Source organism: Passer domesticus, chromosome 4 (genome assembly GCF_036417665.1).
Source record: "Passer domesticus isolate bPasDom1 chromosome 4, bPasDom1.hap1, whole genome shotgun sequence".
In the NCBI taxonomy this organism is placed as follows: Eukaryota; Metazoa; Chordata; class Aves; order Passeriformes; family Passeridae; genus Passer; species Passer domesticus.
This window is the reverse complement of record NC_087477.1, coordinates 41,029,088-41,047,751: the sequence shown is the minus strand read 5'-3', so window position 1 is coordinate 41,047,751 and position 18,664 is coordinate 41,029,088. Positions and strand designations below refer to the sequence as shown.

The window sequence follows — 18,664 nt, the reverse complement described above, 5'->3', positions numbered from 1 at the left end:
CTTTTGTTGCAATTGTTAGCTAAAATAATATAGACATAATTACTTTGATAATAATTCTTGTAATGATTCAAAGTAATGTGGCTTACATTTTTTAAAAAATGTAGTAATTATTTCAGCTGACTCCTATTTTCTTGCAAATGCAAGAATAATTTTGTGATATGATCTGTAAGGATTTAGTTACTTAGGATGATTGTTATATTTCCACATGCCCACAGGAATAAACTGGAGTCTGTTAAGTTTCAGAGATTGTTTAATAATTTATCGTTCCAATTTTCTGTATTTCAGCCCCTGATGTGTGATAGTAAATGGAGTTATTTCACTTTTCTCTTCAAAAGCGGTGCAGAAAGTACACTTCCTTCTTATTTTTTACAGCTGGCACTGTATGTGCTGTCATTCCTGGAACCCAGGGACCTTCTACAGGCAGCCCAGACTTGTCGTTACTGGAGAATTCTGGCTGAAGATAATCTTCTCTGGAGAGAGAAATGCAAGGAGGAGGGTAAGGCTGAGCAAAATGATGGATGTAATGGTCGAAGTGTTGCCATCATAAAAAGTGCAGTTCATTTACATAGTAAGCTTAAAGTTTTACAAAGGCAATTCACGTGACTTTAGATTTAGTGCTAGTTCTGCTTTAAGCTACATGGTATGTATCTCTGTTGAAAGTAGGAAATAGAAATAATCCATGGAGTGCTAGAGTTTAGGCTTGAATGTCTTGTTTATAAAGTATGCTAGTTGCATGTTTTTAGAATACAGCTGGGATTGCTTTTTGAGAATTGTGTTTATTCAAAATGGAACCAAAAGAAATAACAGCTGAGGTGTAAAAATGATAGGAGCATAGCCTGGCAGTTGTAGCATGGAGGAAAAGCTGTTTCAGTGGTTGGTAGAAAGGCTGCTGTAATTTCACATTACTTGTAGGGTAATTAAGGCAGAGATGGCGCATGGTAGTGGGAGAAGGTGCTAAAAGGTTTGCTTAGAGAGGGACACACAGTCCATTAGCCACATGGATATTATCCTGCTCATGCCAATTCAAGAAGATATGGTGCTCCTGCACTGATATGAATGGGCAAGAAAAGGTTCCCATGAAAGCAGCCGTGTATTTTTGTGTACATGGAGAGTGCAAGCTCTTATTTTTAAGGATAATTATAGGAACAAGGAGTCTGTTTGGGCCAGGGGGAAAGGGGGGTGCAGAAGACCACATACATGTGATCCCAGAGCATCTTGGACATAGGACCCTGTCCAGACTGCCTTGGATTATGGAGACAAGGACTTCTGAGGGGTTGATGCAAAGGCTTCAAAAAACAAAACTATGTCAATTGTAGCTGGCTATTTGTGAGGGCACCTAATTTGTTTTCTTTTGTGATGGAAAGCAGGTGTCTGACCTTCTAAATCTTCTCTAAAGATTCTCCTCTTAAAAAATTCAGTGAAAATGCATTAAAAGGACAGAGTGAGAAAAAAGGAGAAGGTTGAGAGGGGAATGAGCTTACGTTTGTGAACTTACAAGTAAGAATAAATACATCCAGGCAGGAGAGCACAGGCAAGCAGGCCAGTATTGCAGCCTGCTTAGCCTCAGTGAGCTGCTCAGTAACATGAAGGAGTCCTTAATTCAAGATTGCAGGCAGAGAGGGGGCTAAAGGCAGAAGAGTGAAATCCACATACTGGCAAGACACAAGACTCCTGCCAGTAATGAAATGCAGTGGAGAGAAGAGCTGCATAGAAAAGAGAGCAGGGTGAGAGAATTGTAAAAAAAGCTGTATCTGTAGTAGCAAAGGTAAAACAAAGCTCTACTGCTTAAGTGTCAAGTCAGAAAGGGCACAGTTATACTTAAATTCCAGCCAAGAGAGGACAATGCCAAAAGCACTCAGCCCTTCAGATCAAGAAAGTAATTAAAAGCTCACTAATACCAGGAGTCACAGTGAACTTAAAGGTAATGAAGATGGGTGATCAGAGTGGAGAACCACAGAAAGGTTGACTTCTCCAACTGTTCCAGAATAAGCATATAAGTGGTTAAGGAGGTTTTTGGACAGTACCCATTTGTAAAAGGCAATGTTCTGCTGCATTGTCTCGGAAAGGGGGATCCAAACCCGAGCTAGGAGGTTGCCAGCAAGGAATGATGAACTAGAGCATTTTCAGTTGTGATTATGGTAATGATTATGCTGAAGTGACAAGGACAGACAGAGTATAAATCTCTGAGGAGCAGGGTGGTGTCACTGACACACAAATGTTGGCATGCAGGAGATTGTTACATTTCCGCCATATTTTAATGTCAGGGGTCACAGTAAAGGTTCGGGAGGGAAAGTGTTTTCTTTGGGTGGCCTAATCTCTTCCCCTCCCCCCCCACTTTTTAAAATTCCATTTTAGGGATTGATGAACCATTGCATATCAAGAGGAGGAAAGTAATAAAACCAGGCTTTATACACAGTCCGTGGAAAAGCGCCTACATCAGACAGCACAGGATTGATACCAACTGGCGGCGAGGAGAGCTGAAATCGCCCAAGGTGAGGTTCTGAGCTCTGTGCACGGGGCCGTGAACAAAGCGGGATCAGCTCGTGGCTCGGGTTCTCTCCTTTGGACAAACAAGATTATCCATGCACAAAAAGCAGGGAATTGCTACAGAAAAAAATAATTCGTGTTTTAGCTTACCGTGGCTTTAAATTATATTCTGACCACCATTTTGGCAATGCTTCATACTGCAGAACCCTTTCACTGCTCTTCTAAGAATTTCTGTACGATTTTGTGAATTCTATAAATATGCCGGTCTCCTTGAGACAGTTAATCATGGAAATTTGATTTGAAATACTTACATTTAAACATACAGGCACATATATTGTACATATATAGGTGTATACGTACGTATTGGTAAAGCTGGGTAATGTTGCAGCCTAAAAACATTCCACAGCTGTTCTGTGATCAATACATGCTTTATTTTTAAATACATTCTTCTTAATTGAGCAGTACAAGACAGTAACTTCATTCTGTGTTAAGATGTCTGTGGGGTTTTCTAAATGTTAAAATTATTTTAATGACATTGATATTTATCATTACATCCTTTCCAAATGTGAAGACATGAAGCAATATTTCAAACCTTTTGTAAATAAAATAGCAACTCCCTAATCAAACCTGATAATGAACAAGCAGCCGAAATGTCAAGAAAACCGATATTCGTGGCTTTTTAAGGTTTTAAGGCAATTTACCTATTTTCTTAATTAAAAATAACAAAATAAAATAAGAACAAAAGAACTCCCTTGGAAAACCTATGGCTATATCCTGCTGTTTATTTGGCTGTGACTTAAGTACATCTCTGGCAACGGTTCTGTATTTCTTGCGTTGATATGCCACATCAAGTTATCTTGGAATTATTATTAAAATTACAGCCTCTGGCATTATCCAAATGCCATTTCATTTCAACAAACATCTTAAAAATGTTTGGATATCTTAAATAAAAAATTCTTCATCCTATGTATTCTACTAAGGATTTTTTTTTTTTTTTTTTGGCTGTATTGCAATAAGAGATACAGAATTACAGTTTTTCCAAAATCAAGCATTGAAAATCCCACCTCAATAAAGCAACATTCTAGTCCCCATCCCCAGCACATGGAATTGTTGCTTTTGTTTCCATTTAATTGAGTTGATGGTTTTCTTTTCCAGTTTTTGACTTTGGTGCTGACTGGCATTTAACAAAATACAATGCTTGGCTGATAAGGGAAAAAAAATAGATGTAGTCAGCCTTGACCACTGAAAAACAAATACTCAGCAAATAATCAGCCCATCCTTTTCATTCAAGATTGAAACAAAAGGTAACAGTAAATTGAAAATCAACTGAAAAATAAAGAGATGCAATAACTACAGAGGAATAGAGCAGTGTCCAGTTACTAATTCAGCCCACTTTTGTTAGTGCTTTTTCCTGGTACTTTCAGGAGGTTTGCAGTAGCTGTAGTGTGTCTGCTAAGCAATGCAGCATCACTCCATGGAAGGAGGGAAACACCTTCTTTGGTCCCAGCTGGCGGTAAATTAGACTTGACACACGGGATTAAGGGGCCTTATTATTACTGAAGCAACTCTAGCATTTTGTAATTTATGAATCAGAAGAGCACTTTGTTTCTCCTGCTTCTCTAATCTCCTGCATTAAATGGTGACTGTTGCTTTTGTGCTCTTGGTTGCCAGGTGCTGAAGGGCCACGATGACCACGTGATCACGTGCCTGCAGTTCTGCGGGAACCGCATCGTGAGCGGCTCCGACGACAACACGCTCAAAGTGTGGTCAGCAGTGACAGGCAAGGTGAGGCGGCTGCTCTGCTGCAGTCCTTGGGAAACGAGCCACAGGCAGAGCAGTGCCACAGCAGAAATGCTGCTGTGCCACCAGACCGTGCTGCAGGGTGGCCTTTGGTGCTCTGGGGCAGCAATGGAAGGTGTACCGGATAAACATGTGGGTTGCCTTTTCCCACACAGAAACTCCTCCAGTTCAAAAAAGTCACCTTGATGTGAAATTGCAATGCTGCTCATGTTACCACTAGCATATATCCTTGTTCTCTTGGCAATTCTGCTATTCTTGTGGAGTCGTTTGTGACATGGATTTTAAGGAATTTGGACAGAAACATTACTTTATCTTCCTTAAAGCTTAACTTAGGCTTTACCACTCTGGATCTCTTTTTCTCACTTATCTTCTAGCATTCTTTTTATTGTTTTCCAATTTTTTGCACTGGAGTGTTCATTTTACTGGCTCAGATTTCAAATACAGAGTTTGTTTTTCTTTCCAAGCTACTATATTGCTGAGCCACCAAAAAAAAAAAATTAACTTGCTTTAGGTTTAAATATTTCCTATTAAATTAGATCCAGCTCAGGCAGGAATTTAATAAGCTTCAATAATTTAATTCTGGCTTAGAGGAGCAAAACAATATGTGCAATCAAAAAGACAGTGCTGAGCATTTCAGTCATGTTAGAACATCAGAGCTACTCAGCCCACAGGTTTTTTTTGAGGTGACTGACCGACCAAGGGTGTAGAAAAGGCCTTGGGGAAACAGCATGTTTTCCTTTTAGACTGGTATTGTGTGCACTTAGCTTGGTTTTAATGGTATAGATAACAACAGGACAGCTGCTGAGGATAAGGTGTCTAAGATGTAAAAGGTATCCACTTCATAATGTGGAAGCTGAATGTATTCAGCATTTGTCATTGCATGCCCAGAAGATCCTTGAAGGGATTGTTAATCCTACTGTGGGTAAGAATAAAATGAAGAGCCATAGGCAGCCTCACCCTGCTGCTGTTGGCAGCAAACTGTCTAATGAAGGATCCCATAATGAAATTTACATCTATTTTAATTGAAAAGGGCAACCTAAACACTAATGAAAAATACTTTCTTTGTACATACCACACTCCTAAAAGCAAAATGTTCCCTTAAATATATCAAATTAAGCACAGTGGCATGACTTAACAATTACTGTTCAGTAATTTTTTGAAAGTAATTACAAAACCTAGTGTGGCCATTTACCCCACACCTTTAAGAGAGCCAGAAATTGTGTCTGAAAGATGGAAGCATGCTATATCAGCCCTCATGCTTACTGATGCTGAAGAATTAATAAAATAAAGAAACCCTAAAGGTTGGTTTGTGCAAATGAACATGACTAAATAATTCTCTTGACAGATGTAAAGCCCAAAATAAGAATTCTGTGTTCTTACTGCTTTAACAGGATGATTTCTTAAAATATGAGCACATTGGATGAAATAAGAAAAAAAGAGAACTGTAGAAATGAACATCAGCTATGAACTGAAAAAGATGGATTTGATAGCAGTGAATTAAGCCAGGAGCCAGTAATTGCAGAAAACTGGTTTAAAAATTGTTGAAGAAGAGTACAACAAAAAACCAAACCATTTTCAAGGATGGTAGAAAGAACAGGATATTAACAACAGGAATTACTGTGCTGTCACTGATGCAGAAAAATACTTTGGAAGAAAATTCATGTGATGGAAATGCAGCATGCAGTGATAATAGAACATTTCAGCAGAAACCCATGCTTACTACTGAAGTTATGGTTTTTCTTATTAGAGTTGATCCAGATAATCTGTATTAGATTTTTTTTTTTCCCCTGAAGTAACCTTTGGCTTAATATTAATGCATTTTCAAAAGGTATGATTACAAGATCCAGGACAGGACAGTTAGAAGGCCAAAATGCATCCATGTTTAAATGGAGTAACCTGAAAGACTGGGTATTTAGGATACACTATCTCAGATGAAAAATGTTGGACTGCGTCAAGAGGAGTCAGCTAACAGTTAAAGGAAGGCCACGGCAATTAATGCCACTTAGCATTAGATTACAGAAAAAGAGATCCTCAAACTGCCTTGACCTCTTTTCTCATGCAGTTACAGGTTTGACTGATAAAAATAATAGTGCAGAAGTAGATGGCTGTGTGCACTGAAAGACTCTATCCCCATGACAGAACTGAAGAAAATAGAATAATGCAAAAATCAACATGGCACATATTTAAATGGGTTAGAAAATGGGTAATTACAGAGATCATGTTGTTAAAGTAAATGTAGAATCTTCATGGAGTATCTTTCTAGAGGAGTCTTGCAAGGATCTTTCCTTGTCTGTACTAATTAGCATTTATTGCTGCCTGGTGGGAAAGCATATATAGTGATTACTTGTAGGGAAAACAGGCTGGGAGACAGAGACAAGCCATTGTTCCGGGCCGACAGGGGTTTTATAGAAGGAGGTGTGAGCAAACACTGTCTGCACATGGTGAGAAATCATGTCATACATTTGGGATCAGAGAAGGTAGGCTGTGCTTATGTAGTGTGCGATTCTCTCCTGGGCAACAGTAAAGCCTGAAAAAGGTCTGAAACATGGTTTTGCAGGAGTGATGCTGTAGCTGTGGTTTACAGAGAGCAGTGTTTCTTGGATAAACAAACAGAAAAATACAACAAAAATATATGGTTTATAGATTGGTGGTAAAACTACCAAGTGTGTGCTCTTTCCACTTCTAACACACTTCAAAAAGCTATTGGAAATCCTGCAGTGACTCAGAAAAATGCCAAGAACATGACTCAGGACTGCAAAACATGTCCTTGTATTGAGAAACGTGGAAAGACAGCTTAGTTTGTCAAGGGAAAGATTACAAGAAAACTTCCTTAAAGTAACAACAATTGATAGAGAAATTTGATGAGTGTTTTTTAAAGAGGGGAATTTTTTTGTTGGATCAGAAAGAAGTCTCCAGGGGTCTTCTGGCTCTTGCTGTGGGAGCCGACTCTTACCTCCAAGATTGCTTTTTCTTAAAGTACCCATTCCCCTGTGTCAAAAGGGTAACTAAGGAAGATGTTTCTTTTCAGTGTTTGAGAACACTGGTTGGGCACACAGGCGGAGTGTGGTCATCACAGATGAGGGACAATATCATCATCAGCGGCTCTACAGACAGAACGTTGAAAGTCTGGAACGCCGAGACCGGGGAGTGCATCCACACCTTGTACGGACACACCTCCACCGTGCGCTGCATGCACCTCCACGAGAAAAGGTGAGCCTTGCTGCAGAGCTGCAGCCACAGCCTGGCCCTGCGTTTACACACTCGTGCTCACGGAAAGTGCTCCTGAAACCTGGAGACCTCATCCAGCACCGAGTGGAACGCAGACCAGGCAAAACATAAATCAACACAGGGGAGGAGATGATTAATAGGAGCAGAAGCATGAGAATACTAAATGAAGAACTGGAAATTGAGTCATGTACTTCAAAAAGTCACAGTCTGTGCTATTTCAAAGCTAATTCTTTGTTACACCATGATCCAGTCTCCCACACGGAATAATTTTGTCTTTTGTCAATGTAACAAACTTTTACTCATTTTACCAAATGTACTTCTAAGTATTGTCACTGCAGTATTTTATTTAACTGATTATAACATAATTTTTGCAATAATCATGTCTTGATTCAACAAACATTAGCAAAGCTCTGTTACTTGGCTGTGGTATAGAGTTGTTGACAGATTGTTGGTTGCATTTCTTCTTTTTTGAAGAATAATGAGGTTTTTCTATGTAAATTCCATTAATGTTCATTCCATCTCATTTCTGTTATTGCCTAAAAACCCTTATAGAAATATAAATTGAAAGAAAAATCAAGCAGAATAACTGTTACTTTACTCAAAGTGAAATTCTAAAGATCTTTGTTTATTTGTTATAATTAGTCAACTCAGTTATTAAAACAGAATGCTCATAGCACTGGCTGGAGCTCACCATGTTCATAAGCTTTCATAGGTAGATACAGCAGTCCACAGAATTTCTCATGGCATTGTTTTGTTGTTCAGGAATGAAGTGCCTTTTAAAATGTTGATTGCTAATTATATCAAATAGACAGATCCTGAGGAGGTGAGTAGAGCAAGGAAGAAGAGCACTCCAGTCGTTTGAGACCCCATTAAAATGTCACACCAAGCCAGAACTTTGGTGGCTGTTGCACCAACTCTATCTAACATCCCAAATTAAAACTCAGACCCATTTGCAGCCAGGCTGGATTGCTGTGGTACTTGCATGTGCAGTGCTGAGTACAGGAGGGTTCTCTCGTTGCTGCAGGGTGGTCAGTGGCTCTCGAGACGCGACGCTGCGGGTGTGGGACATAGAGACGGGCCAGTGTTTACATGTCCTGATGGGCCACGTCGCTGCAGTTCGGTGCGTTCAATATGATGGCAGAAGGGTTGTAAGTGGTGCATATGATTTTATGGTCAAAGTGTGGGATCCAGAGACAGAGACCTGTCTGCACACACTGCAAGGGCATACTAACAGAGTCTACTCGTTACAGGTATGTGATTTTTATCTGCTGCTTTAGTTTCCTTAAGTAATATTTAAAGTCAGTTTGTTTCATCTTGTTTATTAAATTATGGGTACCTAGTACAGAATTGTACAGACCACAAGCATACAGAGATATCTGTAATAAACCCCTCTTTCATTTTACACTAGTTATATGTTGTCTTAATTTAGAAACTGAAATTTTTTAGAGTAACATTTTTAAAAGCACCCAGTACAATAAAGCCCATATCTCTATACCAGCAAATTACGTTGTTTTGTAGGTGGATGGTTGTTTGATTGAGATTTTTTTTTCAAATATTGCATGTATTTTGCAGTTATGTTTTTGCTTTCCTCAAGAAATTCCAAACTTACTGTTTTAAATAAATCAGAGGATATAGCAATTGACAGTGTGCCAAAAACCCTATTGGATTAATGTTCTGATTTCTGGAGATCTGTTTATCCTCATTTTCTAGTTTCATCTTCCAGTTCTAAACTATAATTCACAGTAAGGCTGAACCTAAATTTTTAATGGTCCTATGTAAATCTCTAGCTTTCTACTTCCTCTTCTCTAAGTACAGGCCAGATATACAAGTGTGAGGCTGTTTCAATAGCAACATGTTAATGTAGGTGCAGGTTATTATGGTGCTGCTTTGTGGCATCTCACTATTGCCCACCAGTTACCCACAAAGCTGGCAAAGATACACACAGACTTCATGCCTTTGGTCTTCTTACCTTTACTAACCCAAAACATCATTTTGTTCATTCATAGAGTCAAAGCATCACTTCCAGGCATTGAAAGGCAAAAGAAATTAATTTCATGCTTGTGCCTGTTCACACCACAATCTGGCAGGACTTGAAAAAGAAATCAACAAAGACAGTTCAAAATTGGGAAATGGCATTCAGCATGTAACTGCTCTGGTTAGTGACTCAGAAAGTGAAGCTCAGTGCTAGAGACATTTTTCATAAAGTATTTCATATCTCCCCATAATATATTAAATATGAACAAAGTTCCTAATTGGTTTCCTTTCCCAAAAGTATGTAGCAAAAACTCCAGCCCTTCTCTTACATTCATATGCTGAGGAGTGTTCTCTAGACAAGCAGAAAGCAAGTTATAAATGCTCACCCACCTACCTACCTACCTACCTACCTACCTACCTACCTACCTACCTACCTACCTCCCTCCCTCCCTCCCTCTCAAAAATACTCTGAGGATTTATTTTGTGGGGGGCAGTTTGGGAGCAGATGTTTTTCTGCCTTATCTTCACCACTGGCTGTTGTTTTGCCTTACAAATATTTATGTCTTGCTCTGGTGCTGTAGTAATAATGGATGAAATGACTGGGTTGTGTTGCACGTCAATATGTTCTGAAACAAAGGGGAAGGGGGTCGGGGAGGGCAGGCTGGAGGCTACAGGTGCTTACAGGTTTGGAACAGAAAGATTCTTTAAAATTGCCTAATGGCTCCAGTCCTTCAGCCTGAAGTAGCCCCAAACAGCAGAACTCCCATAAATAGAATAATCAGATGGAATAAGCCTGTCCTCCATGTCAGGTTATCTCTCCATATTTCCCCATGTGTAGACCTAATACTTTCCAGAGATCCTTATGCAGCAGTGTAAGACCACTAACCATGCTGAGTTTTCTTACTCTTTCTTACCTGCCTTTGCAGTAACCCACAGATTTTCAAGGTTCATGGATAACTCACTGATCCAAACCATTGTTTGTTTCCCTGCAGCACCATCAATTTCTCTGGATGCCCAGCCTTAAACCTTTCTTTCTGAATACCTTATGAACAGGGAATACAGCTAGTTTGCAGGAAAGGGGGAAAAGAATTCAAAATTTGTTACATCAATCGGGTTTCATTATTTTTAGGATAGAAAAATATTTTCTAGTGTTCCCAAGTCTGTTGGGCTATCTGGCAGTCCTTGCCTTTTTATCTGTAGTCAGATTATTTCCCATCCTCTTTTGAAAGCAGGGGACCCAAAAGAGGGTCCAGTCGAAGTCTTATCAATGCTTGCTAGAAGTGAAAGGATATTTTTATGCCTTCCATTCAGATACCAGAGGGTCTTTAGTGTATTTTCACCAGGAATGCAGTGCATACAGCAGATAAGCAGTCTGTGTGCCAGTCACTTTCCATTCTTTTGAATCTAGGTGCCATGCCCAACCATGTCTGACTGCAGAGATCTAAGATACTCATTTTCTGCAGGTCTTGAAGCAGCAGCCCCAGATAGCTGAGTTCCCTTAACTGGGTTTGTTCCTTGCCTTATCAGGCACCAGTCAGTCCACATGGACAAGTAGTGTCAGATTGCCTTAAATATAACCAAGACTCCTGTCCAACCTCCTTCTCCCAGTCTGCAGCTGTACCTTCATTCATTCCCTGCCAAGTTCAGATCTTCACACTTTTCACTTCACTTTTACACTTTTTGCCTTTGGTCAGTTCTACTCTTTCAAATGTCACTCCAATCCTAATGAAAATAGTAAATGCCAGACCTCTCTGAAACTCTTTCTGGTATCTCTGATAGTACTCTGAACAAAGTAATAGTATCCCTGCCTCACATTTGTCTCCTTCTTTGAAAATGCAACCAAGACATTCACTGTTTCACATGGCTTTTTAATCCATCATGGAAAAAAAATCATATTGGTTAAGATAGTTTTCACACAAATCTGTGTTTGCTGCTACTTACCACATTACAAAACGCTTAAAAGTTCCTTGTGGAAATTGAAGTTAGGCTGATTGATCCATAATTCCCCTATCCCATCATCTTCAATAAAGGAAGGAATTGTATTTGCTATCTGAAATTTGTCTATCTTCCATGGGTTCTCAAAGATAGCAGCAGATGTCTCTGAGGCTGTCTTAAAACAACTTCCCTTATGTGATTTTGTTCCCTCATTCTAGCAAAAGCTTGTACTCATTTGTCATTGGCATTTGTGCTGTGAGCCTACGCTCACATGGCTGAGGACTGAGACAAAAAGAAGTTAAATAGCTGGCCTCAATCAGTGTTTCCTTCCCACTGAGGATAAATGAGGGGTTTTTGGCCTTCCTCTTGGTGTTTTTTTTTTCTGTTTTGTTTTGTTATGTTTTTGGTTGGGACTTTTTTACACAATAGTAAAATGGCTCTTGCTAGTTTTATCTTATGTTGTGCCCTTGCCTTTCTGGTTTTTTGTCCCAGTGTGCTCTTTTATACACATCTATTGATCTAGTTTCTACTTTTTGTACAATTCCTTGTGGTTTAGCCAAGTGGTTCTCAGTAATTTACAACACTTCCTATCTTTCTTTTAAACAGGATAGTTTGTGCCTTTAAGAAACTGCCAACTGTCCTGAACTCTTCTTCTCCTCAGAGAATAGATACATAAAATCCTCATGGGAAGGAAGCCTAGGGGTTTTTAAGTATTCTACTGCTTTTTCCTTTTTTTGAGAACCCTGGACTCTTATGTCATTGTCACTATAGCTCAAGCTATTTTCCACCTTTCTGTTCTCTACATGGTTAGTCCTCTTGGTCAAAAGCATCTCATATCTTAGCCTGTATGCTTTCCCTACAACGACTGGAAAGTTACACTTCCTTACTGTACACAATTAGGGTTACAAAAAGCTAAATTCCACATTTTTCAATTACACTTCCGTCAATTTTCTTATGTTGTGACTTTTGTGTAGATGAGTCTGGAATAATGTTGTTGTTGTTCTCCTGCTTAAACTCCCTCTGACTTGTAAAAAGCAGGGTTGGCTTTTTAACATCTCCTTTAGGAAAAATACCTTCTCTTACTGTTGCACACTGTAGGGTGGTCAGGATCTGCTCTGTTTAAAGGGGGTGTATTGCATTTCAAAGACCTGTGGCTCAGAGTCTCTTCAAACCAGATCCCTCAAGAGCCCACATGTCTTCAACAGAAAATTGCACTAACCATGAAGCACCTGCTGTAGGATCAAACGTGGCCATCTCTACTGAGTTCTTCCTTTGTTCTGCAAAAATGTTTCTGAATATATATAGTATCTAACCTTGCATTTAGTGAATGAAATGCTTAATAACCTTCTTTGTAAGGTCCTAATGTATTTGTTTGTAATAGATTTACCTTTCTTGTAGTTTGATGGTATCCATGTGGTGAGTGGATCTCTTGACACTTCCATCCGAGTTTGGGATGTGGAGACAGGCAACTGCATTCACACTCTGACAGGCCACCAGTCACTCACAAGTGGAATGGAACTCAAGGACAATATACTTGTGTCTGGGAATGCTGATTCTACAGTCAAAATCTGGGACATTAAAACAGGACAATGTTTACAGACATTGCAAGGTAAGTTTAAACTACCTTCATGCCAATCAAGCAGCCTACAGTTATCTGTACTGCAGATTTTATATAAAGAAACTGTAAAATAATTACATACAAAGAAACAACCACTGACCACTTAAAACTTAAATATTTTGTTGATAACAGCTGTATGATCTTTTTCTGAGCTAGAAGAACAAAATGTATTTAATCTAATCTATTCAAATCACTTGCCTATTATGAAAGGCAGATGGTCTGGACTGATAGCAATTTGCTATGGGTATATTAGCCTAATAAGCCACAGAAATACGTAGGAAATTACATCTCAAAATAGACAGTCAATGTATTTATTTAGGGGTCACTTGAATGTTTCAAAGCCTACAGTTTAATTGGATCAGGAGGCAAAGTACACTGTCTGTTGCAATAAATCAAGAGATGCAAGTGGAAGATGTTTTCTTTATTTCAGTAAAAAGAAAGATTTTTTTTCTCCATGTTGACAGTTGCCACTCAGGCATCATGCACACAAACACATGGTTGTGTTTCTCCCCACAAAAAAGGTCTTAAATAATTTTCATATATCATATGCAGCAGTGCTGGCTGGAGCAGAAAATTAAATTTCCCTGTAAAGCAAACTCTGCTGCTTTAACATATATAAATATATGTCAGCATATGACTGTTGGTATTTACTGATGCAGTAATCTCATAACAACACTTCAAAGGGACTTGAAGACAAACTCTTACAGCGGTCACCTCATTGAGGATGGTTAAGTTCATTTTCATGGACATCCAGTTTGCCCAAATGCCAATATACAGCACAATGAGATCACTGAAACAAAGAAGAAAATACTGGGGAATTTTTTAATACCTGTTTTCACTTCTTGAAAGCATGGCAAGGCTTCTGCACCTTTCAATGTACAAACCCAGGAGTTATAACAGATAGTTCTCTAATAGTTCTAATGGATGCGAAGAGCTGTATGCAAATAGTGAGGTGTTTATTCTAGATGCAGCACTGCCTGACATTGCTTTCTAATTAATTACAAAGAAATGTTTTTGTTTACCCTTACAGGTCCCAACAAGCATCAGAGTGCTGTGACCTGTTTACAGTTCAACAAGAACTTTGTAATTACCAGCTCAGATGATGGGACTGTAAAACTTTGGGACTTGAAAACGGGTGAATTTATCCGAAATCTAGTCACATTGGAGAGCGGGGGAAGTGGAGGCGTCGTGTGGCGAATCAGAGCTTCTAACACAAAGCTGGTGTGCGCGGTTGGGAGCCGCAACGGGACTGAGGAAACAAAGCTGCTGGTGTTGGACTTTGACGTCGATATGAAGTGAAGGGCAGAAAGATGAATTTGTCCAAACGTGTAGACGATGTTCTCCTTTCCCTCCCCCCTGAAAAAAAAAGAAAAAAGAAAAAAAAGAAAAAGGAAAAAAATCCCTTGTCCTTGGTGGTGCAGGATGTTGCCTTGGGGCAACAGATCCTAAAGACCTACAGACTACGAAGGAGAAGACAAAGATGACAAACTATAACTGACAAGAGAGGCTTTTGCTGTCTCGTCACATAAAAAGGCTACACTTTTGACCGGGGCAGCTTTGCAAAAATCCAACTTTAGAAATGAAACCAGGTGCAATTAATTTCTTTACTTTCCTCCAAATGCTCCTTGAGTAATTTGGAGTGAAAAAAAAAAATGTTACAGTTCTTGTTAACAGGTTATTTTACCACAAAGATCTTGAAATAAGCTGCACAGGCGAGCCTGCTGGTGCAGCCCTGGGTCAGCCTGGGTCCCAGCAGCCCCTCCGAGCAACGCGCTGTCCCCAGCCCCGCTCCGAGCCGGGGGTTGGACCGGACTCCCTCCAAGGTCCCTTCCAACCTCCACGAGCAGTCACTGGTTGACTTTCAAAAACTAGAGAGCATCTGCAATGAGAAAAACAAACAAAAACAAAGAGTCCATTCCTGGTGTGGAAAAGCTAAAATATTACTGTGAATTGTTTTGTACAGTTTTATCAGAGCTTTTTCTTTTTTTTCTTTATTCCTCTTTTTTTTTTTTTTTTTTGCCAACCATTGCCAATGTCAATCACAGTATTAGCCTCTGTTTAATCTATTTACTGTTGCTTCCATCTACACTCTTCAATGCATAAGTTGCTCTGAGGTGGCAAGTTGTCCTGGATTTTGAGAGTCCTCTGATGGATTTAATTCGCAATGCTGGTGCTAGAAGTAGGTCTTCAATTACGGGATTGTTGTCCCACCCCTGTACTGTATTCCCAGTGGCCAAACTTATTTATGCTGCTAAATGAAAGAAAGAAAAGCAAATTATTTTTTTTTATTTTTTTTTCTGCTGTGACGTTTTAGTCCCAGACTGAATTCCAAATTTGCTCTAGTTTGGTTACAGAAAAAGACTTTTTGCCACTGAAACTTGAGCCAACTGTGCCTCTAAGAGGCTGAGAGTGGAAGAGTTTCAGACAATTAAGAGTGAAGTTTGCCTGCAAATAAAGAATTGAGTGTGTGTGCAAAGCTTATTTTCTTTTTTCTGGGCAAAAATTAAAACACATTCCTTGGAACAAAGCTATTGCAGCCTGTTCTGTGGGGAAATTTTTCTTTGTGAGGGCTGTGGTGAATGGAATGAACATACATTAAAAAAAAAACTGACAAAATTTTTTAAGAATATTATAAAATACAAAAATTAAAATAAAGTTGCTGGTCAGTCTTAGTGTTTTACAGTATTTGAGAAAAAACAACTGTTACAGTTATTGCTGGGAGGAACTGACAGAGCAAAAACTTACGTTTTTGTAAAGATGTCACATGCAAACAAAATGAGAAAAGAAAGAGTCAAATGGTTTGCCTCATTCTCCAAGAGCCACAACTCAAGCTGAACTGTGAAAGTGGTTTAACACTGTATCCTAGGCGATCTTTTTTCCTCCTTTTTTTTTTGTTTTTGTTTTATTTATAGTCTGATTTAAAACAATCAGATTCCAGTTGGTTAATTTTAGTTATGTAACAACCTGACATGATGGAGGAAAACAACCTTTAAAGGGATTGTGTCTATGGTTTGATTCACTTAGAAATTTTATTTTCTTATAACTTAAGTGCAATAAAATGTGTTTTTTCATGTTAGTATGTCTTTTTTTTTTACATTTTTTTTATTTTCTAGTTGTTAGTTTAATATTATATATCCTGTGAGGGGTAAAGCAGGTCAAGTTGCTCATCTTACTGGTAGATGCTAAAATACATCTTGGGACTTTTTATATAACCCTTCCACAAACAGGTGTGTGCGTGTCCTCTCCTTCTGCCATGTAGGATTTGTCACATGGGCCTGGACAAACGCGGGGGACAGACATTCTCTGCTTCTCATGAGGAACGTGTCAGGACCTTGCTCAGGGGGGTGGGCAGCTATAAAAAGCTGCTAAAGTACGTAAAACTTCTTCCGATAGCATCTCGTTACTGCAGCTTAAATTGAAACCTGATGTTTATTATTTATGGATTTCAATCAGTTGATTGCAGTTGACAGCAAAGAATAAATCCATAAATACAACCAAAATCAAAGTTAGGATTGTAGGAGAGCCTGAAATAAAGCTTCAGAACACATAATAAAATAACATCCACATCAGTCCAACAGCAGTTTTGTCAGAGCCCTGGAACCAAGGTAAGTCATCATCTGTCTCAGAAACTTAGCACTTGAGTGTCAGGTTCTGTCTCAAATCTCCTTGACCAAAATCACTTTTTTCTGCATAAGCTTTTCTTTTAGGGCATAGCATTTGCTTGTTGGTGACAGTTTTCCCCTGTAGAAAGCTGTCATTAAAAAAACAAAAAACAAAACAGTAGAAGAGAAAATGTATGGATGGAAAGGAAAAATATTTATATACTTACACATCTATGACTATGTGCAAACAAAATTTAATTCCAATCCATACATTATGCAAAACATGCAATGGTGAAGGATCATGCTTCCATCTGGCCTCTAGAGATTAAAAAGCCATCCGAACTGACTGAGCAGCTCCAAATTGTAAAAATCTGTTCCTTGGGTTGCTGCTTGAGGAAAAAAAGCTTGCAGCAAGCACTGACAATATAAAAGCTGTGATTGCCTATTATTTATGTAAGAACAATTAAAGAGTTAATCCTTTCCCAAAATGGCAGTGAAAGACTGCCAGGACATTGCATGGTTCTGCTGAGAGGACAGGACAGGACGCTGAGCCCCCCGATGGCAGAAGGTGCCCCAGTGTGGGCTGAAGTACTTGTGAGAAGGGATGGAAATAGAAGGGTAGAAACATGAATATTTAATGCAATGAGCAGAGCAATAGCTTTTAAGATTATGCACTCCCATGATTTGTAGAAATTGCAGCAACATGTTTTCAAAGAGGGAAGGCACTGGCCTGATGGTGCAGGAGGATGAGAGATCTCTGAGTAACGTTGTGCTGGAGGGCAGGAATACAAATCTGGGCGGAAGAGTGAACTGACAGAAGAGGGAAACGAACAAATCCAGGTGTACAAGTCAGTTCAAGTACATTTTAGACAGCCAATATGACCAGGAGGAAAATGCGCATAACCAGAATTGAGAAGTTTTCCTGTTGACAGTGTAGGTAGGTCCAGCAGTATCTAAATGTTCAAGTTAATACAGAATAACTTGAACTGGTTAAGCAAACCATATTTTCAGATTCCTTCATCACAGATTTAGGTTCAAATAAACTATTGGCTGCAAAGCCGAGATATGTCAAGACTGTCACATTAAATACAAAAAACAACACGGTACCTAAAAATATTTTTTAGAAAAGCTTTTCCCATTCAATAAAACAACTTTACAAAGTCAATTGTGTTAGTGCTTTAAGGGCTTCTAATTTTGTGTTTAGGTTTGTAGGAGTTGCTTATGAGCTATCTGAACAACACAGCTCAATAAGCAGAAATTTTGTGATTTAAGTGACAGAACTTCAAGATGGGCCTGTAGTAAACACATTACATGTAAGAAACTGAGCAGTTTCTCTTTACACCCCCCTTTTGTTGATGTACTTACCATAATATAGCTCACAATATGAACTCTTCTTTGGCAGCACATGTTCCAAGTGAGACTGCTTAGGAGACATCTTCATTCCATGTAATTGGATTTTTTTTAAGGTGGGTGGAGTGTTTGGGGTTTTTTTAAAATAAAAACATTTAAGAATACTTATATAAGACTATAACATCTTTATGCTCTCAATACACAGGCACTTCTTGAATCCAGTGGCTTAGTCATCATAGGCTATGTCAAACTACTGCAGCTATCATAGAGAAATAACTGCAGTGGTGTTTCTGGCATTTTTGCTCCCTTCTTTTCATGCTGATTCCCTTTTTTCTTTTAGTTTTAGTCCTAGAAAGAGCTTCCTTATTTTCTCCTGTCTGTGAAACCACAACAAGAACATTAAGGGGTTTTTTTATATTGTAATTTTTAATGGGCCTTGATTTTATCCAACAGTAAGTCAGAACTAGTATTGCCACTTCCACCAAGAGCCTGTTCCTGTGGTCTCAATTTACTTATTCAAGAGATAGGGCCAGACATTTAACAGCTGTGTCTACACCAATTTTTAGTTCAGATCAGCAGCTTTCCCAATAGAGCACAGTGCTGCCTTGGAGACCACACTAACAGGATTCCTTCAGGGTGTAACTAAATCTGGAGCAGCTCTCCAGAAGCA

General features: G+C 39.0%; 1 protein-coding gene across 3 annotated transcripts in view; it reads left to right on the top strand.

The window, feature by feature from the left end:
- Window positions 1-16,118, top strand: part of FBXW7 (F-box and WD repeat domain containing 7) — a 176,634-nt gene extending 160,516 nt beyond the window's left edge. For all 3 annotated transcript variants that reach the window (XM_064417376.1, XM_064417377.1, XM_064417378.1), the window contains 7 exons: window positions 373-496; window positions 2,356-2,492; window positions 4,159-4,272; window positions 7,316-7,497; window positions 8,540-8,765; window positions 12,823-13,033; window positions 14,073-16,118. In XM_064417376.1, the coding sequence (XP_064273446.1) occupies window positions 373-496; window positions 2,356-2,492; window positions 4,159-4,272; window positions 7,316-7,497; window positions 8,540-8,765; window positions 12,823-13,033; window positions 14,073-14,341 (1,263 nt within the window). In that variant the 3' untranslated portion in view covers window positions 14,342-16,118. The remainder of the gene's footprint in view (window positions 1-372; window positions 497-2,355; window positions 2,493-4,158; window positions 4,273-7,315; window positions 7,498-8,539; window positions 8,766-12,822; window positions 13,034-14,072) is intronic.
- Window positions 16,119-18,664: the final 2,546 nt, after the last annotated feature.